The sequence below is a fragment of the Staurois parvus genome, unplaced genomic scaffold (genome assembly GCF_062004578.1).
Source record: "Staurois parvus isolate SC_StPar_1 unplaced genomic scaffold, SC_StPar_1.0 ptg000130l, whole genome shotgun sequence".
NCBI lineage: Eukaryota > Metazoa > Chordata > Amphibia > Anura > Ranidae > Staurois > Staurois parvus.
Genome location: NW_028317926.1, coordinates 5,738,810 through 5,765,280, shown reverse-complemented (window position 1 = coordinate 5,765,280; position 26,471 = coordinate 5,738,810). Strand labels below are relative to the sequence as shown.

The 26,471-nt window shown below is 41.3% G+C and overlaps 1 protein-coding gene across 1 annotated transcript in view; it reads left to right on the top strand.

Annotated features, from left to right (window-relative positions):
* The window catches only part of DNAJC13 (DnaJ heat shock protein family (Hsp40) member C13), a gene marked incomplete at its 5' end in the record, with an annotated part of 109,844 nt that extends 88,243 nt beyond the window's left edge, over positions 1-21,601 (top strand). Inside the window, 6 exons of the mRNA XM_089672551.1 lie at positions 1,533-1,706; positions 3,235-3,414; positions 3,497-3,637; positions 7,292-7,435; positions 7,722-7,821; positions 20,707-21,601. Coding sequence (XP_089528677.1) covers positions 1,533-1,706; positions 3,235-3,414; positions 3,497-3,637; positions 7,292-7,435; positions 7,722-7,821; positions 20,707-20,804 — 837 coding nt within the window. The remainder of the gene's footprint in view (positions 1-1,532; positions 1,707-3,234; positions 3,415-3,496; positions 3,638-7,291; positions 7,436-7,721; positions 7,822-20,706) is intronic.
* Positions 21,602-26,471: the final 4,870 nt, after the last annotated feature.

Below are 26,471 nucleotides of genomic sequence, written 5' to 3'. Positions count from 1 at the left end.
TACACTATTTTTTGCGATTTCGGGTGCGATTTGCATAGACATCTGTACATGAAGTAGCACAGATGTCAGCCAAGTCGCACCTGAAATCAACCTGCGGCTTTGAAATCGTGCGACTTCAAGTGAAGTCGCACGATTTCAAAGTTGGATTTAGTGTGAACCAGCAGTTAGTAATCACCACGATCTATGTGTACACAGTATTTCATCTGCACAAGTGACTAGAGTCAGACAGCATAAGATATTTTACAGGCTGCAATTATACAGTCTATTCCCCTTTTTTAATACGAAAGTCTAGGTCGGGTGTCGGCAACCCGCGGCTCCAGAGCCGCATGCGGCTCTTTTTCACCTTGGCTGCGACTCCGGAGCACACTGCCCACCAGGTGACAGGCAATAGGGTCTTCTGTGTGCCGGGCGCCCGCTCCCCTCCCTCCTCTCGGGCGGCCGCCCCAAAAGTCAGGACTCTGCAGCTAGCCCAGCAATGGGCAAACTACGGCCCGGCGGACCTTTTAATCCGGCCCGCGGAGCGTGGCAAACATTGGCTGTCAGGATGTAGGCGGGGCAGCGTGACGAACTCCTCCCCTCTCACAGTCCGCCCTGAAGACCGTAACGGCGCGGGAACACGGCGAGAGGAACGCGCGGAGCAAAGGTAAGTGAATTGACACAATATGGGGAATGAATTACTATATGGGGGATGAATTACTATATGGGGGATGAATTACTATGGGGGATGAATTACTATATGGGGGATGAATTACTATATGGGGGATGAATTACTATGGGGGATGAATTACTATATGGGGGATGAATTACTATATGGGGGATGAATTACTATATGGGGGATGAATTACTATATGGGGGATGAATTACTATAGGGGAGATGAATTACTATAGGGGGGATGAATTACTATATGGGGGATGAATTACTATATGGGGGATGAATTACTATATGGGGGATGAATTACTATGGGGGATGAATTACTATATGGGGGATGTATTTTCAGTTTTAAAAATGTGGCTCTCAAAATAAATTTCAATCGTGGTTTTGGCGAGATTTGGCTCAGTTGAAAAAAAAGGTTGCCCACCACTGACCTAAGGCTATGATTGTGATTATGATGATACACTGTGGCCCTGATTAACCCTTTGCTTACTGGGCCCTTAAACCCCCTTCATGACCAGAGCGCTTTTTGCAATATATGCAGTGTCGGATTTGTTTTAAATGTTGCAATGGTTTTGTGGCTCCCAGTCTTTTTTTCCCTCTCGGAAACGGGTCCAAGTGGCTCTTTATGTCTTAAAGGTTGCAGACCCCTGGTCTAGGTGAACTGAAGTGCATTAATCAATGCGACCAGTACTCTGTACACAGTATTTCATCCACCCAGAATCGTTATGAGAAGTGGTGGATTAAGAGCACATAGAGTATTGTAATTTGCAAACTACAATTACATTGTCTCTATCCCATTCCATAACTACTGCTGTAAATGGGGACTATTTCATGTGTCACAGATTGACATTTCTAACGCACATTTACCATTTTCTAGTTACCAGATGATTTTTGTATTGCATTCGGAGAGGCCAATGGAGAACTGTCTGTGGGTGGCGTTTTCTTACGAATATTCATTGCACAGCCTGCTTGGGTGCTGCGGAAGCCAAGAGACTTTCTGGTGGCCCTTCTGGAAAAGTTTACAGAATTACTGGAAAAAAATAATGCTCATGTAAGATTCTGTAACACTACTAAATTACTTTCAATCCTTAGCCTATTGTACATTTTCATCATGTTCAACTTTAAAAAAAAAAAAAAAAAAAAAGTCTTATTACAAATAAGACTTTGGAGCCGAATAGCAAACAAGCAACTAAATACACATGCCAAAAGATTCTGTGTAAGCAGCCTTGTGATTCCCACAGCTCTACTGTACTGTATAGTCAGAATGGTAACACTGTTATTTTGTTATTTTTGATCTGCAACTTTCTAGTAACATTCAGTACATTGAATGATACATTTATATCTTATCACTGTTGTTTTTACTTTCCAATATACAAGCAGGGCAAACAGGGATCAGTAAAGCTGATTTTTTTTGTTTCAATAGATGTGAGAATCCGATAAATGGCTGAACAGTTTAAAATCTTTTGGCTGGTAAAACCATTACCATGTAAATATTTCAGCTTATATTTAGCCAATTACCCGACAGTGTCAGAGTTGAACAATTTATAATATTTATTATATCAGTTCTCCCAACATATAGAACAAAGAAATTGATACACGGTCCTGTTTAGGCCCCATTCACACTTGGCAATTTCGAATTGTGGGTTGAATCGCTGCGATTCTGCCCGCGGTTTCAAATTTTGTCATTTGCTGCAAAACTCGTAATGTGCAATGGGTGGCATGCATTCTTAATGTCACCTCAAATACAGTATGATTTTGCTGTGATTGTCGCACGAAAGCAGCAAAACGCTCCTTTAAAAATCACGTGAAGCTTGCTGCCCAAAAAGGAGCAGGAGCTGCTTTGGACTACTAATGCGCATATGGTAGCCCATTGAAGTGAATGGGCTGCACTATGTTCAATACGCATAATCTTGTGAAAATTGCCCAAACAAAATTGTAAGCAGGAACATGAGTTCCCACTGCACAAAGTCTGAAAGGGCACTTAGAGATTTTATGACCTAATTTATTGTAGGCTTTGTACAGAGTATTATTACACAAGTAATAATTATACACCGGGAAATGGCATTGAAATCAAACTGCTCAACTCTAATTCTTCCCTGCTGTGTAAAACAGTGTAAATTGTGAACTCAGTCTCATTAAGATCATGAAGAGACTTGAAGTACCTCTCAAAGCTGAGACTTGAATATCTCCCTGCCAGTGCTCAGGAGCTGGGAGCAGGCGTCAAATTCACTCAGCCTGAATTGTCAGACTGTATTGCATGGGATGTCGTTCAGACCAACGCAGTAGTAACTAATTGTGAGGTAACACCCTCACTGCTTCGGCCACACACCCCGGTGTTTCACCCCGCCCACTGGGGGGCTTGGTCAAAGATGGTAAAGGCATTGCGATACATCAAAAACTGTTCATGCAGAAATGCATCTGAAACACAGAAATTGTGGGGTGAACCAGCCCTTCGATAAGATACTGTACCACTCTGTGCACCAAAATATTTATGTGAAATATAAATGCAGGTAAAAATAGTCACACATACATAAAATGTAGAAAACAATAAAAGTACTGTGATTATTATTTCCCTTTAGGGAGAAACGTTAGAAACCGTGACCACTGCGACAGTTTGTCTGTTTAGTGCACAACCTCAGTTATTGGACCAAGTCCCACCTTTGGGTCACCTACCCAAGATACTCCATGCGATGAGCCACAAGAATAATGCTATTCCAAAGTGTGCAATACGGGTCATCCACACAGTGACAGATAATGAGGTAATTCAATGCGTATTCTTTAAATACATGCTGTATATTAATAAAAATGTATGCTTTAATAGATTCGGATTTATTTTTCTAGCTTTGTGTTCGATCAATGGCTTCACTTGAGACAATTGGACCTCTGATGTGTGGAATGAAAAAACGCTCAGACATGATAGGATTGGCATGTGAAGCACTTAACAGAATGTTCCAAAAGGAGCAAACCGAGCTTGTAGCACAAGTAAGAAACCATTTGAAGTCTGTAAAATAGCATTTTACATGTTGTTCACTTTCATTAGGACAGAGACACCTCTTTAATTTGAGCTACAGTGTAAAAATATGATGCCCCTCCCACTCCCCTATTGATGGGATGTTTGATGGTCGGCAAGTTAAGGGCTATTGTAAACCTGGCTATACAGTAGTAGAACTTTGAAATTTTTGTTGTACATTTGATCTAATCATTTGTGGGATCAAATCAAAGTTTGTTTTCGACTAAAGTGATTAGAAAATATGCAGGAGCAGGATAAAAATGTTTTCTCGAACAAATGAATTTCTTACAGTGTACATGGGTTTCATTCTGTAAAGTCCATTGCGTTTAAAAATTGAACGTTAAAAGAAAACAAATTTTTGAAGTAGCTTCAAATGACATTTGTCAAATCTTCGAATGTATTGAGAATGTTTGAAAATCTAATGTATGATAAGCTTGAGTGTCTCCAAGATTGAATGGCCCAAATCATTAGAGAATAAATCTGGACTCAACAAATGGGTATTTTTGTCCTAAACCAATTTTGCCTTTTTTATTGAACATTTTGTTTTCTTTGCTGAAGAATTTGCTGTTTCTTTATTATTCCAGAAAAGACATTTGTGTTTTATGTCCAATATTATATCAAATAATGTTAGATTTTGCATCACTGCAAAAGCTGAACTGCAGGTAGATTTAAACAAAAACACATTTTAAATAGTAACTCTGTCTTTAAAAAATATTGGATGTAATTCAGAAAGCTAGGAAAAGTACTGAGATCATTCTTAAAATGTATGTTATCCTAAATATTTTTCTATTTTCTATGTGCGTGTTACAAGTGTATTTTATGAATCATAGTCTCCATCATTTTCATGTACTACTTCCATCTGATGGACCTGGTTAATTATACCAGTCACCTTTCTTACTTGTTCTAAACTGACCACACAAAGCACAGGAGCTGATCTATGTTAGCATGGTCAGCTTTTGATGTGCGGAAACACAGCATGCCTGTATTGGGTAGTTTGTTCAGCCACCATGTACCCCAACCAGTCACAACATGCTTCAAGCACACTCCCTCCCAATCGCAGCCTTCGTCTTGCCCTTGGTTGAACAGACTGTGTCTGCACAGAGCCCTGTAACCCAGCCCCCAAACATCAGGAAAACAGAGGAATGGTCACATGACAGAACTTTTTAACGTTTACCAAAAAAGGTAAAAAAGATCATTTTAGTTTGTGACATGTTTTTGTTGTGTTCATGAAGCGTTGAAAACATTTAGAGTGCTTGATAAATGGCCATGAAAGTGTTGCTCTTCTAGTGTGAAGTGCCTAAAGGGGAAGTGGATGAAAGATGGAGATGAAATGATCTACTTTGAGGTTTGGTTAAGTTGTGGTGTGGTAGCAGACATTTTTCTGAATTCTCTACAAGATGGGTTCATATACTTTGATCTCTTTGACACTTGGCTTGGTCCAGTTCAACTTTGCTGAAAGAAAAAGCTTTACCACAGGCAATAATGCTCATTGCCTCTGCTCCTACCCAGCTAACACTTCATAAATGCTTTACTAACATGCCATAAATGCTCTAGGTCTGTCAAGTGTTATCTCATGAAAGTGACATGTTGCTGAATTTTTAAAACAATACAACGCTCCTGCTCCTGTGTGAACAGCACTTTGAGGTGACATTGTAATATTCATGGCAGGTGTTGCAGGGTGGTTATAAATGCAAACACATAGCATTGAAACAGACGTGAACAAGCCCTAAGCCTGATTTTCAGGCAGCTGATCTTTGGGTAGTTTGCATTTTAGGCATTCAGGTATAGAGTGTACCCCTTATGTTCTTGGGCTAATCCCTTGCCACTGACACTCTTCTCACACCCTCTCTCCACGCCATTGCTCAGATTTACAGATCTTTCCCTGCCCCTTGGCAGCTACTTAACAAAGTGTCAGTTTACCTCTGGAGGTCCCATCCCACCCTCTCCCTCTGTGAAACCTTTTACCCTTAGGATTTGTAATGTCATCACTGGTACATGGTATCCCTCATCCGTCTTCTCCTCCAGAGGAACCCCTAGACCTTCTTGGTCAACTGAGGCCGACTTTGGGTGCTTTCTACCTTAACAGGATCTTCAGTCCTCAGTGTCACTCCTCCATGCCTGGTTCTTCACTGAGTTTGGTCTCCTATGTCTGTCCTTGTGCCTTTTTTTATTTTCCCCATTATGGGACATTCAGATGATTTTCATATGAAGAGTTGGTCTGGGCGGAAACATTTTGAGGTTCTATATGCCTGCAAGATCCGATTTGCAGTTGGAACAAGTTGGAAATTGCCTGCCACCTATATGTGACATTACCAGCATAGTTCTGTGGTGGAGGGATCCTCAGCATGGTTACCCTAAGACCCCTCATCAGACTGGGAGTTACCATCCTGTCTCTTCTCCTTTTTACCCATCTCCTCCATTGAAGCGCCCTACTCTGTTTCCGGTCTGATTCCAGAGAAGATCTGTGTGTCTGCCTCTAAGTATCAGGTAGTTCCTGGCCTGAGCAATAAACTTTCCAATCAGATGCCCGACAAGGACTTTTCTCCTCAAGTTTGGGGGCAAAGGAGCTTCCTGTTTGGAAAATTAGCATCTCTCAGGATGTTTTTTGGATTTCCAGAACAGATGGTTCATTTTACATCGTAGGATCCCCTCTATGGTCAAGCCTCCTGGTTTGAACATTGTTGGACACCATCTAGGCACTGCTTTATCTTCAGCATCAAGACACTTGCTGTGACCCCCTTGAAGAAAACTCTTCCCAACTGATAACATCTGGATATGGGCGAGAGGCTAAGTCACCAAGGTGCATCTCAGACACTGCATTGCAGGTGACAGATGTTGGAGGAGGGTCCCCTGTCTTCCTGAAACATTCTGCAGGTGGAACCAACTAGCCTCCTGCTGCAGTTATCCCCCATCAGGAACACAGGGATTGCCTTGAGGCCTCAGTGAGACCTATCTGTCTGGGTTAGGGCGCTTTTTCTTGGTAGGTGAGGCAGATTTTGGCCGTGTTTCCTATTCTGGATTCATTCAGGCTAAAAATCCTGGTAAGATTCCGGTCCAAATGTAGAGTCTGACACATTCTTAGCCCTGTAACTCTGGACATTAAGAATTAATTTTATTTCTAGGAATCCTCCTAGGGCTCATCCCTGAGGTGCCTCTTGGATTCTGGTAAATTAGCTTCATCCTCTGCTACATAATGGTTGTAACCTGTCTTACCAGTTATTGTTAGGTTTTAATTTTTATCTCCTGCCTACTCTTGTTGGGGTGTTTCTGATGTGTCTTTACCCCTTTATCCATTCTGACTTTGTGTTATTAAATCCTGATATCTCCACTGAAGTCCTTTTCACACCCTTTGAAGGTTTTTCTAGTCAATTTCAGGGTGTATGTAAACTTGCCAAGTTGATTGCTTGTTCTGACAATCTCTCAAGGTATGGATTTCTTGAGAGATTGTCCCAACAGTATGAGTTCCCCTGTCCCTCGGGGCGAAAGAGAAAATAGGATTTTTGTATTCACCAAAAATGCTTTTCTATTTTCTAACTTCTATCTACTTATCACTAACCTGCATATCCATGATACTGTACAAAGTTTTCTGAACTCTTTTTTTACAAAGGTAAAATGCTTTTTTCTAGGCTCTGAAAGTGGAACTGGTTCCATATTTGCTAAGGTTACTTGAAGGACAAGGCCTGGAAAATCTAGAAAGTCCAGCAGCCACAAAAGCTCAGATAGTTAAAGCTTTGAAGTCAATGACTCGCAGCCTGCAGTATGGAGAACAGGTGAGTGTTCTGGTGAGACTGCTATGAATCCATTATATTTGACTGGTCACTAGTAGGGATGAGCTCAGGCGTGTTCAGATCCTAGTCCAAACGCACCTGAGTGATCCCACCAGGAAGTGGTCATTTGTACTGTACATCAGAGAATGCTTTGGCTGCTTATAGTTTTACAAGTACAGTGAAAGCTTCAGACTAAGATCTAAACACGTCTGAGCTCACCCCTAGTCACTAGCTAAACAAATAGTTGCGGAGAAGCTCCTAATAAATGCAATTCACTTGCCCTTTCTAGGTAAATGAAATCCTGTCTCGATCCTCTGTCTGGAGTGCCTTTAAAGATCAGAAACATGACTTGTTCATTTCTGAATCACAAACAGCAGGATACCTCACTGGTAAGTGGATTTGTTACATAAATGTAGTATAGTGAATTAGAACACACATTTACACTGATGACAAATTTGCTGAGAACAAAGACAGATGACATAAAAAGTTATGTAGAATTTTGGTGTGCCAGATAAATGAATACAATATTTACATTTCTTTAGTAAAGCTAAGTATTCTAAAGTGTGTAATTAAACTACCCTTTTATGCTGTTGTATGTTGATTATAAAAGGTGCTGTTATGAGCTACATACCAGCTCATATTATTAGTTACTGATTGTATTTGAGTGAGTAAGTAATAACTCAGTGTGTTTTGGAGAATCATGACATGCACTCACAGAGCCTCAAGTGGCCTCAGTCTTTGGCTGCTTGAAACTAAGATCTTTGTACAGTAAATTGGAAGGCTAGGTTCACACCTATCCAGTTTGCGTTTTGATCCGTTTCTGCAGTGCTTTGTGCGGTGCGTTTTTGCACAGGCAGTTTTCTTTCTTGTTGCTAGGCAGATTAAAACACAAAACGTCGCAAAAACGCACTACATGTTTTTCTTCAGCGTCTCCATTGAAGTCTATAGAACCAAAAACACAACGTTTTGCATTTAAAAAAGTCCCTGACCCTTTCCAAAAAACGCACCGGATGTAAACACTGAGATGTGAACCTGTCCCCTAGGAAATCATGTTAAATGGACTTCTGTGTGTTGCCGCCAAATGCTGTGGGAAATGCATAGCTATAAGTAATATAATAAACTAAGAATTAACAATTGTCCCTATAGAGTGAAAGTGCAACAAATATTTATATAAGCTATATAAACATACAGTATGTAGCCTATTTTTGTGTACATTTAAAATATTTATTGAAACATATTACAAAACTTTAGTCTGAGTGCCCATTCACACTGGTACGTGGTTCGGGAAACCAAACGCACTGGATAACTACATAGTGTACTTATCCTTGTCCAAGTATCCAATGGAAAAAGTTGCATTATACATTTGATGCCAGATGACCAATGTCAAGTTGTCTCGTTGAAGTTTAGTATTTTGGGGGGTAAGGATCCACAACCAAATGCAGGTATGTTTAATGGTGTATATCCAATTGCCTGCAGGTGACTGCTTCTGCTATAAATCATCCCTTGTCTACTTTACTGCTGCTGGATACTACACTGAGCAGCTGTGGTCTGGTACTGTGAGGTAACAGCAGTGGATTCTAGTAAGAAGTTGCGCCACCCACCTGTCCTCTCCACAGAATTTCTACTGTTACTTTCCTACAATGTATTGTTTTTTGTGAAGCAGAATAGTTTAATGACAGAATCTCCTCTGCCCATTCACAGAATGTGATGCATTGTGGGAGTGTAGTAATATGAGCAATAGTAATGGCGGAGAGGACCGGCAAGTGGTGCAACTTTTCTCTGTAGAAGCTGCTGCTGTGAACCTTGACAGTGCCAGAAGACAGCTACTCAAGGCAGTATCCAGTGGGTGTGAAGGAGACACCGCAGGGATGATTTCTATAGCAGCTCTATCTATCTATATATATATATATATATATGTGTGTGTATATATATATGTGTGTGTATATATATATGTGTGTGTATATATATATGTGTGTGTATATATATATATGTGTGTGTATATATATATATGTGTGTGTGTATATATATATATATATGTGTATATATATATATATGTGTGTGTGTGTGTATATATATATGTGTATATATATATATATACACACACACACACACACTATCGCCAAAAGTATTGGGGCGCCTGCCTTTACGCACGCATGAACTTTAATGGTGTCTTAGTCCATAGGGTTCAATATTGAGTTGGCTCACCCTTTGCAGCTATAACAAGTTCAACCCTTCAGGGAAGGCTGTCCACAAGGTTTAGGAGTGTGTCTATGGGAATGTTTGACCATTCTTCCAGAAGCGCACTTGTGAGGTCAGGCAAGGATGTCGGATAAGAAGGCCTGGCTCACAGTCTCCGCTCCCATAGGTGTTCTATCAGATTGAGGTCAGGACTCTGTGCAGGCCAGTCAAGTTCCTCCCTCCCAAACTCGCTCATCCATGTCTTTATGGACCTTGCTTTGTACATTTAAGCGTAGTCATTTTGGAACAGGAAGGGGCCATCCCTAAACTCTTCCCACAAATTTGGGAGCATGAACTTGTCTAAAATGTCTTGGTATGCTGACGCCTTAAGAGTCCCTTTCACTGACACTTATGGGCCAAGCCCCACATCACACCATAATCCTCCCTCCACCAAACTTTACACTTGGCACAATGCAGTCAGACAAGTACCATTCTGGCAATTGCCAATCCCTGACACAATACATTGGATTGCCAGACAGAGAAACGTGATTGGTTTCTCCAGAGAACACGTCTCCACTGCTCTAGAGTCCAGTGGTGGTGTGCTGTACACCACTGCATCCGAAGCTTTGCATTGCACTTGGTGATGTAAGGCTTGGATGCAACTGCTCGGCCATAGAAACCCATTCCATGAAGCTCTCTACGCTTTGTCGTTGTACTAACGTGAAGGCCACACGAACTTTGGAGGTCTTTAGCTATTGACTCTGCAGACAGTTGGCAACTTCTGTGCACTGTGTGCTTCAGCATGCGCTGACCCCTCACTGTCATTTTGCGTGGCCGAGTTGCTGTTGTTCCCAGTTGCTTCCACTTTGTTATAATACCACTAACAGTTGACTGTGAAATATTTAGTAGCAAGGAAATTTCACAGATGGACTTATTGCACAGGTGGCAACCTATCACAGTACCATGCTTGAATTCACTGAGCTCCTGAGAGCGACCCATTCTTTCACGAACATTTGTAGAAGCGGTCTGCATGCCTAGGTGCTTGATTTTTATACACCTGTGGCCATAGAGGTGATTGGAACACCTGAATCCAATGATTTGGAAGGGTGTCCCAATACTTTTGGTAATATAGTCTGTCTATCCTAAACTACTTTTAAGTTTATGGAATAGCAGATTCTTCAGCAAAGCATCTTTCTGTTATAACCTTTTGATGAGGAGTCATGGGATAGAGAAATAGGTTTAGATCTTGGACAGGACACCGCAATGACATTGGGGCCAGCAGAACTCCGCTGATGACCAGCTATCTGCCAAATCCAGAAGTATTCTAGATGCTGAGCACCCTTTAGCAAACTTCACTCTTCAATGCAATGGAATTTAGCGCAACCTGACCAATAAATACTACTAATCCTTTTTTTTTTTTTTTTTTTTTTTCCAGGCACATTGTCTTTTTGTTCTTTTTCAAAAAGTGAAAGTCTCAATTAGACTTGAAGTATGGAAGCTGTCATTGCTGACCTCTGAACCTAACAATGCAGATTCCCTGTCATGGTGTTTCAGTGGCTTTAGCATATTTTAGGTCACGGTCATAGATTGAGTATGCACAATAGAAATTCTGTTGCAGTATTAAAACCAATGACAGCCAAGCAACCAGCATTTTCAGGAGGAGGTCAGCAATAGCAGCATCTATGTTCCTGAAATAGAGGAACAAAACAAGTGACCAGTGTTAAGCAGACTGAAGTGTATGTGTTCTTCCCTTTCTCTGTACATGAGATCATGCTGTGAAGTGGACCTTCACTACCCTATCCTATGCTTTAGCATAAAGTTCATTAGAGAGGGGCAGGGGAAGGCAGCCCCACAGGACTTCCTTTAAATTGTTGTCACAGCAAAAGCAATATTAGAATTATGATGAGCTACTTGTTCTATATCTGCAATGTCCCTTTCAGGCTATTTATTATTTACATGTAGCCGGAGATCTTTAATAATATACAATTATAAAGCAGTAGGTTCAAATGCTTATAAACTATGGTTTCTGGCAGATATGATTTTCTTATTATTGTGTATGTATTTTTTTTCATTATAATATTGCCATCAAATATTTCCATAGACTAGTTTCTTCCTTACATTTAAATATGCAGTTATTTAAATGGTCTGCTGTAATAGCATGCCAGTTTGTGGTGTCTGTGTGCCAAGCATTCCTTTGTGAAAAATAATTTTGGGGATAGAACCCTTTTAGCGCAAACTGTTCTTTTGTAACCCTATTAAGGTTCACTAGTAGTAGATGTACATACTAGGAAAGTAGATCAATCTAAAAAGAACCTGGATGTCAAAACTTACCTAAATATTTTAGGTGACAGGTTCTTGAAAGGCAAGTTCTTTTGTATGCGTTCTCTGGTAGCTCTCTGTATTCTAGTGCATGCACCCCTATGTCTACATGTGCATGCTTAGTTTTAGGAAAGTGCATGCAGCTAGGGGGCTCTGTGTTATAGAGTGCCTATGAATGTACACTCAAGCTAACTTGTTCACTTCTACCACCCGCTCGTTGTGACCAGGTTAGTAAAACCCATGAGCTCAGTGACTTTCAGAACAGGGTGAAAACTATCACCTGACAATCCTTGATCCCTCAACTCTATTTCTGCCTCTTTTGGTAGGGCTTGTGTCACAGACTGCTATACTATGTCATGTACATTGAAATCTGTCTACAAAAAAATAAAATATCCTGTTGCTTACTAACAGACTTATTTTAAAGAAATACTCCAATTTTCCTTAACATTATGACCACTGACAGGGTAAGCGAATCACATTAATTCCATTAGAGTGGGATATGTTAGACAGAAAGTGAACATGTTGTCCCTGAAGCTGACATGTACATGTTGAAAGCAGAAAAAATGGGCAAGTGTCAAGATTTGAGTGACTTTGACAAGGGCAAAATTGTATTGGCTATACAATTGGGTCTGAGCATCTCTAAAGTTGCAGCTCTTATGGGATGTTCTTGGTCTGCAGTGGTCATGACCTATGAAAGTGGTCCAAGGAAAGAAAACTGGTGACAGGGTCATGGGTGGCCAAGGGTCATTGATGTACATGGGGAGCAAAGGTGGGCCTTTATAGTCTGATCCAATAGAAAAACTACTGTAGCTCAAATTGCTGAAAAAGTCAATGCTGGTTCGGATAGAAAGGAGTCAGAACTCAGAAGGCATTATAGTTTGTTGTGCATGGGGCTGTGTAGCCGCAGACCGGTCAGGGTGCCCATGCTAGCCCATGTCCACAGCTTACAATACAAAGTTGTCAGAACACAGTGCATCGCAGTTTGTTGCAAATAGGAATGCATAGCCGCCAGTTAGGGTGACCATGCTGACTCGTGTCCATAGCCAAAAAAGGGCACCTGAGTATCAGAGCTGGACTACGGAGCAATGGAAGAGGGTGGCATGGTCTGATAAATTCAAGAATAGTTTAAGGAACACAACAGTGAGTTTGAGGTCATGAAAGGGTCCTGCGCTACTTGGTGAATGAACAGTAGAAGCATACATAACATAAACTGAAGACAAATATGTCTCTCATCCAAGTATAAACATAACATATAAAAAAAATGTAAAAAAATGACAAGTGACAATAGCAGCCGCAAAAAAAGCTATAAAGTGCTGGTGACACAGGTGAATAAATCAATAATGCTGATGTGTATGATATCTAAAAAGTGACTCAGTCCCAATAAATCAGTAAGTGACTCAGTCCCAATAAATCAGTAAGTGACTCAGTCCCAATAAATCAGTAAGTGACTCAGTCCCAATAAATCAGTAAGTGACTCAGTCCCAATAAATCAATAAGTGACTCAGTCCCAATAAATCAATAAGTGACTCAGTCCCAATAAATCAATAAGTGACTCAGTCCCAATAAATCAATAAGTGACTCAGTCCCAATAAATCAATAAGTGACTCAGTCCCAATAAATCAATAAGTGACTCAGTCCCAATAAATCAATAAGTGACTCAGTCCCAATAAATCAATAAGTGACTCAGTCCCAATAAATCAATATGTGACTCAGTCCCAATAAATCAATAAGTGACTCAGTCCCAAAAAATCAATGTGACCCAGTCCCAAAAAATATATATATATATATATATGGCAGTCCCAAAAACTAAGGAAAAAACACAGTAAATCTTCAGTGCACGCCGTGAAATATCCAGTGCTGCAAACATATCCTCTGCGGGCTAGCGTGCGCACTCACCTTCAAAATGCGATCCACAAGGAGTCACAAAGCATAGAGAACTTCAAATGATGATTCCAAGAAATTGGTCTTTGATGCAATCAAAGAGCAAAAGGTCATCTCCAATGGCGCTGACAAACCCTCACAAGCATGCTCCAGAAATGGCTGCAGACCTGTCATATCCAGTGCCTCACATAGAAGATGCAAGCAAGAAGACTCCCATAGTGTAATATGTCACAAACTATATTTTGAATAACATCCAAAAATCACTACTCACATTTAAAATAGGTCCGCAGACCAAAACAGGCAAAATTCTTGCAGTCCAAACTTGCAGGGAAGGTGTACGAGATTGGGAGTACCAAGATGGCGGCTGCCGTCCATAGCGGATATGACGTCACCACGCTTCCGTCCAAAGGACAAGTTATGTTTACACTTGGATGAGGGACATATTTGTATTCAGTTTGTTATTTATGCTTCTACTGTTCATTCACCAAGTAGCGCAGCACCCTTTCACGCCTTCATTTTATTTCTCTATTTTGGAATATAATTAGGTGTTTGCGGACACTTTGCTTTTTTGGGGGTCATTGCGGGTAGGGAGGTAGCGCAGGAGGACCATCTCTTTACTATCAGTGAGTTTGAGGTGTTACCTCCAAATTCTCCTGATCTTAATCCATTTGAGCATCTTTGGGATGTACTGGAAAAACAAGTCCTCACAACATATAGGACTTAAAGAATCTGCTATTGACAGCTTAGTTCCAGCTATCCCAGCACACCTTCAGAGGTCCAGTGGCATCCATGTCTCGACGGGTTATGGTGGGTGGTCATAATGTTATGACTGATTGGTGTATATGCGTCTGTTTATTGCTCTAAGTCATTTTTTGCTAATAAAAGAGCAGTAAATGGGATATTATAGATAGAACACTCTGATTTCATGTTGTTGCCCACTTATATCTGTTGGTGTTGCCAAGTTTGCATAGCAATGATTATTAGCAGAGATCAGGGGGATTTGCATACTAGGAAAATCTTTGGAAAGAAAATAAAGATAATGCATATCTAATTGGAGAGTTTGTGAAACAAGAACTTTGCCAAGAGATGGAACCCCTTTAAGTACCTGCCACTGTCTTTACCTGTTAAAACCCTTTACTTCTTCCCTTAATGGAGCATTTGCATCCTTTTGGGCAACAGGACTTTGAAGTACAGCACATATTGTGTAGACCTAGTGTATGTGGGGGTTGGTTCATTCGGTTTGTTCTTATAAGAAACCATTTCTAATTACGTAAGCTGAGTGTAAGGTGTATATAACACAGCCCTCTGAATTCCTGTATAGGGTTTTACTGTGGAAGCAGCCATTGCTAACAAAGGCATGCAAGTTGCCAGACTTCCCTAATGTGGTTGTACCGGCTGAGATTCGAACCATGTATGGGCAGGCTGATTGTACCGCCCGAGATTTGAACCATGTATGGGCAGGCTGATTGTACCAGCGGAGATTCGAACCATGTATGAGCAGGCTGATTGTACCGGCCGAGATTTGAACCATGTATGAGCAGGCTGATTGTACCAGCGGAGATTCGAACTATGTATGAGCAGGCTGATTGTACCGGCCAAGATTCGAACCATGTATGAGCAGGCTGATTGTACCGGCCGAGATTTGAACCATGTATGAGCAGGCTGATTGTACCGGCCGAGATTCGAACCATGTATGAGCAGGCTGATTGTACCGGCTGAGATTCGAACCATGTATGAGCAGGCTGATTGTACCGGCTGAGATTCGAACCATGTATGAGCAGGCTGATTGTACCGGCTGAGATTCGAACCATGTATGAGCAGGCTGATTGTACCGGCCGAGATTCGAACCATGTATGAGCAGGCTGATTGTACCGGCCGAGATTTGAACCATGTATGAGCAGGCTGATTGTACCGGACGAGATTCGAACCATGTATGAGCAGGCTGATTGTACCGGCCGAGATTTGAACCATGTATGAGCAGGCTGATTGTACCGGCCGAGATTCGAACCATGTATGAGCAGGCTGATCAATCAACTTGGGTACAACCAACCTGTCCAGTTTTGCATCTAATTAATGCTAGCAGCTAATATAGCCGCTAGCAGTAATCACTGTGTTCTCCCAGTGGGAGTGTGTGGATGGGGTAATCGAGTGATTTTCTTTCCTACAACTAGTGGTTGCAGGAAAGAAAATTGCTCCCTCTTTGGCCAGCTTTAGGAAGTTTCTCTGATTGGGACTTCCAAAGACTATACTAATAGCATAGAATAGTGCAATTTTCATGCTAATTTTGCCTTCCTGAACTCCCGTGATTGTCTGTCTAGAATGAACCAACCTTTAATGTAAGAGGACTAACTAAACTACACATTATGTGCATTTATTTCCTGATTGGTGAGATGGTGCAAGTGCCTGTTAAGGCCAGTTTTTGCTGAAAACCCTTATGCATATTGTACTCTTCCTAACCTTTTCCCTGGCTTTTCACTTTTCTTTTCTTCCTTCAGGTGTCTCTCCTTCCCTTCTTACTGGTAGCAGCCCCCTTCACCTCAGAAGTGGGCTTTAGATGCTCTCTTCCAAGCAGCTTGCTAACTGCTGTGTAGCTCTGTAACACCAGGTAGACCTTCTACTGCTATATTGCTTTTTGCGCCTGCTGAATTCCTGCATCTTGTACTTATGCAATGTTCCTGTGAACCCGCATCCTTCTATATGTATGAATACTTAGTTCAATAAATAGGATGTACCGTATGGTATGAGGTAAGCTACAGCAGACTGTTTCGGTGATTATTATATTTACCTTTTGGATCAGGTGGCTTCATACTGGTCAATACAAGATTTCCAGAGTTTTTCATAAATGTATCATCATGTGTTGCAACAATAGGCTGATGTTATATTGCCCTTTAAAACAATTCTATTTTTATTTTACATACTAATGGTGTAAGTATTCGATATCTTGGTATCCTCTTCCTAATATTCCCAGCACTGTGCAAAGTGCTGCACTACACTGGCGTCTGACTCGTCAAGTCACGTGCACCATGCTTCCAGGAAAAAGGCATTTCACATGTTTTGTTACATTCTGTTGTATAGAGAAACATTTTGCAATGAATGACAAAAGTAACAAATCCTACATACAATCCATAGATTTTTTTTAAGCTTCAAATGCTGCATTTCAAATCCATCAGAAGTGCTTCCCAAATGTATTCAAAAAGTCAAAAGCAAAGCATAGCCGTGTTCACTAACCCTACACAGGAAACATGATGACAGAAAGAGAATGAGGGTGTTGCTGCTCCTTCAATGTCCAAAACAGCAAGCTAGGAGTTGTATAATTGAGCAAGCTGGATTGTCTAAAGTGTATGCAAAAGCAAAACTTTTTTTTCCAGTTTTGGATGGAGAGGGGAAAGGTTACATCCACTGCCAAGCAGTGTTAAAGTGACACTAAAGCTTTGGGGTTTTTTGTTTTTTTTTTTCTTAAAATAACAAATATGTCATACTTATCTGCTCTGTGCAGTGGTTTTGCACAGATCAGCCCCGATCCTCCTCTCTTTGGCTCCTGGCGCCCCCCTCGAGCAGTGCCCCCAGGGAAAGCCACTCACCCTGGGGGCACTGCTGCGTGCTTGTCCCCGAGCTGCTGCTCTATGCATCCATAAGACACATAGAACCGCGGCTCGGCCCCTCTCTTTCCTCATTGGCCCACTGGCTGTGATTGACAGCATCAAGAGCCAATGGGCTCCTGCTGCTGTCTCAGCCAGTGAGGAGGAAGAGTCTCCAGACAGCCGAGGCTATTGTGCATGAATCTAGATCGGAGGGAGCACAGGTAATGATTAGGGGGGCCGCTGCACAGAGAAGGTTTTTTACCATCATGCAGAGAATACATGAAGGTACAAAACCTTGAGCTTTAGAACCACTTTAATTTTGCTGACGAAAGTATTTTTGGCGACTAAAATTAAAAAATTCACATGACTAAAATACTACTAAAACGCCATTTTAATCAAAAGACTTTGACTAAAACTAAACCAAATTTTGACATCAAAATTAACACTGGTTATATATATATCACAACGGCTAAATTTGTGCCTGTAGTGCATGTTTCCAACCTTAATACCATAAATAATCACTTTATTCGATTTTTACTCCAGGAGTATATAATGAGTTTGGAAATTCTAGAGAAATGCTTAAATTTATCTAAACCCATTAGATTTTACTCAACTAAAATGTACTGGAGATTTTAGATGACTAAAATACTAAAACCATTCAGATGACTGAAAATATGACTTGAGCTGCTTGATTGTAGGTTGCTCAGATCTGATTGATTGAAAAGGGCTGAATTGGAGATTTTACCCTTTGGAATTTTTCTGTAATGATAATCATGATAACCATGTGATAGAAAGTAGCTTGAATCTCACCTATGGGTATGGTGGAATTAGCAAACAGATTGTCATTTTTAACCAGCTATCCATTTGAATGTTATTCTATATATATATATATATATATATATATATATATATATATATATATATATATATATATATTACAATATGGCAACCTTAATATGACCTTTGTATATTGATGACTGTCAAATCTCCCCCCCATCCCTCCTGTCTAAATTTGGCCCTAGTATGTGTATGAATGTAAGTTAGGGACCTTAGATTGTACACCTCTTGAGGGCAGGGACTGATGTGAATGTATAATATATATGTAAAGTGCTGCGTAAATTGACGGTGCTATGTAAGTATCTGTGATAAATAAATATATATACAAGTATGGTGATGGATAGTTTGCACACCACATCCCTGATAATCAAAGCGAACAATCAAGAAACAAGTCTGGGACTTTTTTCTGGTTTCTAACTCTCAGGGAAAAAATGTTTTTTAAATACTTTTATCATCAAATGTTTGACATATAGTTCACAACATAATACATTTTTGAAAACAAAAATGAGTATACCGTCATATATCCATATTTCATAATGTTGAACAGTTGTGTTTTGTAAGGGGAAGATAGCAACTCTATGTACACTGCTCAAAAAAATTAGAGAAACACTTTGAAAACACATCAGATCTCAATGGGGAAAATATCATGCTGGATATCTATACTGATATGGACTGGGTAATGTGTTAGGAACGTAAGAATGCCCTATCGTTTGAATTTAGTCGTCTGATGGAAATGAAAATTATTAACCTACAAAGACACCCCAAAAAATCAGTCCAAAAATTATGCAGCAGGCTAGTTTATTTTTCTGAAATTTTATTGCAGAAACTCAAAATGGTACTCCAGTAGTTTGTATGGCCCCCGTGTTCTTGTATGCCTGCCTGACAATGTCGGGGCATGCTCCTAATGAGATGAATGGTGTGCTGGGGGATTTCCTCCCAGATCTGGACCAGGGCATCACTGAGCTCCTGGACAGTCTGAGGTGCAACCTGGCGGCATCGGATGGACCGAAACGTGATATCCCAGAGGTATTTTATTGTATTTAGGTCAGGCGAGCGTGGGGGCCATTCAATGATATCCGTTCCTTTATCCTCCAAGAACTGCTTACACTCTCGCCACATGAGACCGGGCATTGTTGTGCACCAGCAGGAGCCCAAGACCCAGTGCACCAGCGTAGGGTCTGACAATGGGTCCAAGGATTTCATCCTGATACCTAATGGCAGTCGGTGCTATTGACTAGCCTGTAGAGGTCTGTTTGCCCCCCCATGGATATGCCTCCCCACACCGTCACTGACCCGCCACCAAAACGGTCATGCTGAACGATGTTATAGGCAACATAATGTTCTTCGTGGCTTCTCCAGACCCATTCACGTCTGTCACGTGCTCAGGGTGAACCTGCTCTCATCTGCGAAAAGCACAGGGCGCCAGTGGTGGACCTGCCAATTCTGGTGTTCAATGGCAAATGCCAATTGAGCTCTATGGTACCAGGCAGTAAGCACAGGGCCCACTAGAGGATGTTGGGCCCTTGAGCCACCCTCATGAAGTCTGTTTCTGATTGGTCAGAAACATTCACATTAGTGGAGTGCTGGAGGTAATTTTGTAGAGCTCTGGCAGTGCTCATCCTGTTCCTCCTTGCACAAAGGAGCAGATACCGGTTCTGCTGATTGGTTAAGGGCCTTCTATGGCCCTGTCCAGCTCTCCTAGAGTAACTGCCTGTCTAATGGAATCTCCTCCATGCTCTTGAGACTGTGCTGGGAGACACAGCAAACCTTCTGGCAATGGAATGTATTGATGTGCCATCCTGGAGGAGTTGGACTGCCTGTGCAACCTCTCAAGGGTCCAGGTATCGCCTCATGCTACTAGTAGTGACACTGACTCTAGCCAAATGCAAAACTAGTGGTAAACAGTCAGAAAAGATGAGTAGGGAAACAAATGTCAGTGGCCTCCACCTGTAAAACCATTCCTGTTTTAGGGGTTGTCCTATTGTTGCCCATCTAGTGCACCTGTTGTAAATTTCATTAACACCAAAGCAGCTGAAACTGATTAACAACCCCCTCTGCTACTTAACTGACCAGATCAATATCTCAGGAGTTTAATTGACTCGATGCTATACTCTGATTAAAAAGTGTTCCTTTAATTCTTTTGAGCAGTGTATTTTAGCTTCCTCGGGAGAAAACGAGTTGCTCCTTGTGACTGTATACATATAGATACAGTTGTGCTGATATGTGTTACCATGATTGGGTGGGATGAGGTGTTTCTAATGACCAAATGCTTTAACTTTAGCGTATAATCACCCAAACTTTTATCTTTGTTTTTAAAGATACATTATGTTGAGAACTATATTTAAATAAACATTCAATTTTAAAAGTTTTCTGTCGCTGTAAAATTAGGCCTGGGCATCCCGGTATCAATAACGTCTGTAAATGTTGGAAAATTTGTGTACAGTTCATTTTAAAATAATGCTTTTTTGGTTGTCTTAGGACCTGGCGTTGCTGGCTACCTTACTGCAGGGTCTTCATCAAATGTTATGCCCAACATGCCACCACCAGTGGACCATGAAGCAGGAGATCTCGGATAGGCCGTGAAGACTTTAAACCAATGAGGATGCAAATAGACATAATCGCTAATTGTTTGCACGAGGGATAGCGCCACAAGTCTTTCCCTCTTCCCCCAGGGTTGATTGAAAGGACTTTATTTTCTGCCTTCCTTGTTTTACAAAGAAAATTATTATTCCTTTTTGTAATAAATATATTTTTATTTAGGGATAAAGAAATAAATACATCTGGGATGTGTGATTCTGACATAGCATCACTATGTATTATAAATTTTGAAAGCACTCTGTGATCAGCTGTCTGGTTACACAAACTTTTTGTTGTCTCTCCTTTTTTTTTTTTTTGTTTTTTTTTTGTATCCAAGCACATTCTGTTCCTTTTGCATTTGTTTACAAGACTGTGAATCAAAATAATAATCTCCCTCTGTTCTAAGTTTTATATTCCACGAATTAGCAAAGCTGTGGGTTAGAAGGAAGAAAAGTCTAAAGGGCATTCTGTTTCCGTTTTCTGCCATGTTTGTCGTGGTTGGGCTCACTGAACCAGTACCAGTTTCTGACAGTGTTCATTATTTGTGTCCTTTTACTGTTTATTAACACTATCCTCTCCAGAATGGAGAGAAGAGGATATTCCCGTGTACAGCATAGCTTTACCAAATAATAAAGTGAATATGAAAATGTCAGCTTGTTATGTAAGAACTTAGTGTAATAGTGACATGATTCCTACATTATTATCCAGTATATACAGCTTTCTATGAATGTACATTATACAGATCATTCATTCGTGTACATAAAATTTTAAGAAAATAAAGGGAATTGACAACCTTCTTAATGTAATTTGTCAAATGCTGCAACATTTTCTAACCACCTCTAATTTATAGCAATATAGTGTTTTATTTATAGGTTTATATAAAAGATGTTTAAAAATGACAGATGCACTTGAATTTCATGGGGCCTTGCAATTCCCAAACCTATATTTTTAAGCGGAGGCCTTGGAGAATTGTTTTTGCAATTTTTGTGTCACACAATATTTGCACAGCGGTTTATCAAATGCAAATTTTCAGGAAAAAATAATGAATTTTACTACATACAAACACAATGTAATACTCAAGTAGAATATAAAAGATGATGTTATGCTGAGTAAATAGAAACCCAACATATCATGTTTTAAAATTGGCAGAGGGGAAGGCAATGCTGCTGTCCAAAGGTGCCCCTGTGTTCGTTCATCCACAGTGGGGTCACTGTAATACAGGAGGTTTGTTACTGGCCAGATAACCAGGTCAGTCCAGAGGGAAAAAGCCTTAAAAAGAACTAATACAGCCACCACAAACTGCAATATAGTACGTTTTGGGTTTAATACCACTTCAAAGTTATTTCAGAGAAATAGTTTTTTTGGAAGGGTACCAACAAATTTTTCCACATCTCCACTTTAATATTTCTTTCTGACACTATGCCTAAAATGGTAACTGGTTTTGGGTAAATTTCTTTTTTAAAGTTTATACTTTAAAACTGATGTTTTTAGATCTTTTTTTTTTCCACAATAAAATTTCAATTTGCTTTATAAATAAAAATTTAAAAACAAGACAAAAGGATTCACAGAGCAGTCTGAGTTATCAAACTGGAGAGCAGAAGAAGCCTACCTGGCACCAGGATTTCTGTGATTGATTCTCAGAAGAATGGCATTCACTATGTACATTTCTTTATCGTACATCACGGGACACAAAGCAGACTATTCATGACTATGTGGGTTATAGGCCACCTATAGGTGAATGGACACTGGCCGACCAATCAGAGAGCAGATCCTCCCCTATATAACCCCTCCTACACAGGAAGTACTTCAGTTTTTTCACCAGTGTCTGTGAGATGAATGGTCACTGAAAGTGTTTCTTGTGCTCCTAGAGCATACCTAAGGTCTATTACGGGTCCTTCGAGAACCATGGACCTTAATCTGATCCACTCGGAAAGCTGTGAGCCAAAATGGATGGTACCCAAGCCTTATTGGATAAGGAGACGAATCCTCAGTGAATTGCCTGTAATGCAGCCTTACGGCGCTGGACCCTGTGTAGATGGAATCCTGTGCAGTTTTAAATCTGACCAAGGCACTTTCCAGAGGGGTGCTTTACATGTCCAAGACAGTGGCCCCACATTATGCGGACCGGGTCCTTGAAGGTCTGTATGACAATGCCTGCCATGATGATCAAAGGTTGGTGCCTGGCGGAAGTCGGAGACCTGCAGCAGGACTGGTAAGCTATCTCTTTTTTCCTCTCTTTAAAAAAGAAAAAAAAAAAGTCAAATTTGGAGGGAAAAAGAGAGGTATTCTTTGGCAAAGTTTCCACTAGTGGGAGTGCTCAAAACATTTTAGCATGGGACATACATTCCTGTTGTTTCTATTGGGGCCACTAGAGGAAGCTTTTCAGTTCATAGGAGTGTGGCCAGCCATCAGCCGTGGGGGCATGTGCACAGTGGGGTGTGCTCACATTCAGCAGCCATGCTCCCTCATGCACAGTAGCGGCCGGAAATGGAAGTCGGCCATCTTTATCTGGAGGCCTTGGCACATGTAGGCTGATGCTGCCACTGAGAGTTGCCCTGTGGCCAGGACATAGAGCAAGCTATTTAGTGGGGCACATGAGTACTTCCCTGAGGGGGAAACATTAGCCAGCCAGTTAGGAGCCACCTTGGTCGCACATAAGGTCAGCATTTTGCATTGAGTGTTTTCTTCAGCACACTACTTGCGTAATTGTATCTTGGGGCCTGTGTTTACTATTGAGGTGCACAGGTTTTTACGCTACCTGAAGTAATGTCTTCCCGAAAGTGGATTCGGCGAGGCACAGCAGGAAGGGGCAGCAATGTGCCACCGCCAGGTCCTGAGGAACCTAGACAAATGTCTGCTGGAATGTCCTTTCCTGAGAAGACAAAAGCGACTGGGCAGTCTGAGCCACTGCGTTTATTTGAGATTGTGGCTACTACTGGGGCATAAGTAAACTAAGGATGATCTTGCTTCAGCCTTAGCGGGGTTAGAGGATAAGATCGTGGGAGAGATCCCCTTCACTAGAACCTCCAATCCTGGAGCAGGAATGGGTGGAACCTAAAGATGAGGAAGGTCAGGCAGTAGAGTCTTTGAGGGGTCAAGAAGAAGCAGACGGTCTCTGCCTCCCAATCTCAGAGGTTATTAATCCAGGACCTCACTGACATGGTACGATCTGGATTCAGGCTACCTCCAGTAGAAATGTCTGAGATTACTTATTCTTCTCTGGGCTCTTTGAAGCCCCAGCAGAGTACTCCGGCCTTTCTGCTGCATCCTCTTCTTATGTATGCTGTCTGGGATCACCCAGACAGGGTTTTTGTTCCACCAAAGAGGTTTTCTTTTTTGTACCCCATAGAAGAGAAGTTTGTTAAAGGATAAGTTCACCTTGGACAAAAATAATAAATGCACATTTATTTGCAGGTAAAAAATGTGCATTTTATTATTTTTGTCCAAGGTGAACTTATCCTTTAACAAACTTCTCTTCCATGGAGTACAAAAAAGAAAACCTCTTTGGTGGAACAAAAACCCTGTTAAAGGATAAGTTCACCTTGGACAAAAATAATAAATGCACATTTATTTGCAGGTAAAAAATGTGCATTTTATTATTTTTGTCCAAAGGAGCCTGGAAAGCATTGCACCAGCAATCAGTAGATTGCTGATGCCACGCAGGTCTCCTGCAGACCTGTCTGAATATCTACTTGCCGTACGGGATGTACAGTCAAGCAGATATACTGACAGGAAGCTTCAATGAACTGCCACGGCACTCCACAGTGCCGTGGTAGTTCATTGAAACTACAAGCCCACAGCCGCTGAGGCTGTTGGGACATGCAGCTCATTCATTCACGGAAGATTATGAATGAGTGACACAGCTGTGTGGACGGAGCCCCGCATTGGCACACTTTTCAAATTTGTCAGATAGTACAGGGAGAAGTTTCCCTGTACTATGTGTCAGAGGGGGGCGGCGGGTAACATGTTCCAAAGGTTAACTTATCCTTTAAGAAATGGGGGTTGCCTGTTGTAGATGCAGCTGTTTCATAAATGAATAAATCTTTAACTTGTCCTGAGGATAATGTCCAGGTTTTCAAGGATTCAGCAGACAAGAAGTTGAAGTCTCTCCTTAAGGCCTCCTTCTCCCTGGCAGGTTCTGATGCACAAGCAGCAGTCTGACCTTGTCAAACGACTGCTTGGAAAACCTTTGCTGCAGGGGGAATACTCAACGGAGGATTTGGAGGATGTTCCACGTTCTTAGTTTTGCTGTTGATACTCTTAAGGATTCAATTCCCTCTTATCAGTGCAAATGCACAGAGTTTTGTGGATGGTTAGTCAACAGAACTGTCATGCAAAAAATTACTGACAGGTTTTCCTTTTCATGGAGAATGGCTGTTTTGGATATATTTGTGTTTTGAAAATATTCTTGTATTTAAGTCTACTGTTGCTGTATTGTCTCCCGTTTTTATATTGTAAAGCACTGAGCAAACTGTTGGCGCTATATAAATCCTGTATGATAATAATAATTCCCCCAAAGATTTCAGAGGGAGTTCTCTACCCTTTAAAAGGAAATCCAAATGCCCTTCTTTTAAGGTGTCAGAGGCTTCGGTTGCTGGCCCCTCATCTACCAGGCAGTCATTTTGCCGCACACAGGTCCCAGCCTACAGGAGTAGAACTCAGAAGTAAAACCCAAGGAGGCTCTGGGTGCAAAAGTCATCCAAGGCAGATTCAAAGTCCACCTCCTTATGAAGTAGCGCCCCCACTTGTTCAGGCAGAGGGAAGGTTTTTGAATTTTGTTGCTGCCTGGAGGGCTCTAATCCAAGACAAGTGGGTCATTTCCACAATTTCTCTGGGGTACAGACTAGAATTTTGAGTCTTTCCCCCTCCCCGGGTTTCTAAAATCAAATGTACCAATGAATCCAGAGAAGAGCTTTGTTACAGGATCTCGATCGGCTATAGTCTCAGGGTGATCATGGAGGTTCCAGTGGATGAAAGGTTTCAGGAGTTTTATTCCAACCTGTTCATAGTCCCAAAGCCAAATAGGGACATAAAGTCCATTTTAGATCTCAAGGGGCTAAATCAGTTTCTTAATGTTTGGTATATTTGTTTGGAATCGGTTCGGTCAGTAGTGGTGGCCTCTTTACAGGAAGGCGTTTTTTTTTTTTTATAGCGTCTATAGACATCAAGGAGGCATACCTACATGTGCTGATATTCATTCCTCACCAAAGATTTCTGTGGTTTGCAATAGGGGCTCATCCTTTCCAGGTCATAACATTACAGTTTGGGTTGACCATGGCTCCCAGAGTTTTCACAAAAAATTATTTCTTTGGTGTTGGGGCTGCTCCGGAGATGTCGGTCATAGGTTTTCCAGATGATCTGTTGCTAAGAGGTCGGTTGGTGCCAGGTCTGAAGCAGGATACGGTCCTTACGATGCAGATCCTGGAACAGTTGGGCTGAGTACTCAACTTCAAGAAGTCGGCCCTGTAACCAGAGCAGAGCCTAGAGTATATGAGGATGGTCCTAGACATGGTTCAAGCAAAGGTATTTCTGCCTCTATGGAAAAGTTTTGCCTTGAGGAACGAGGTTTGCAGTTTAAAAGTCAAGAGGTATCCTTCAATTAGCCTCTGTATGAGGTTGCTGGGGAAAATGGTGTCCTCATTTGAGGCTATTCCCTATGCCCAATT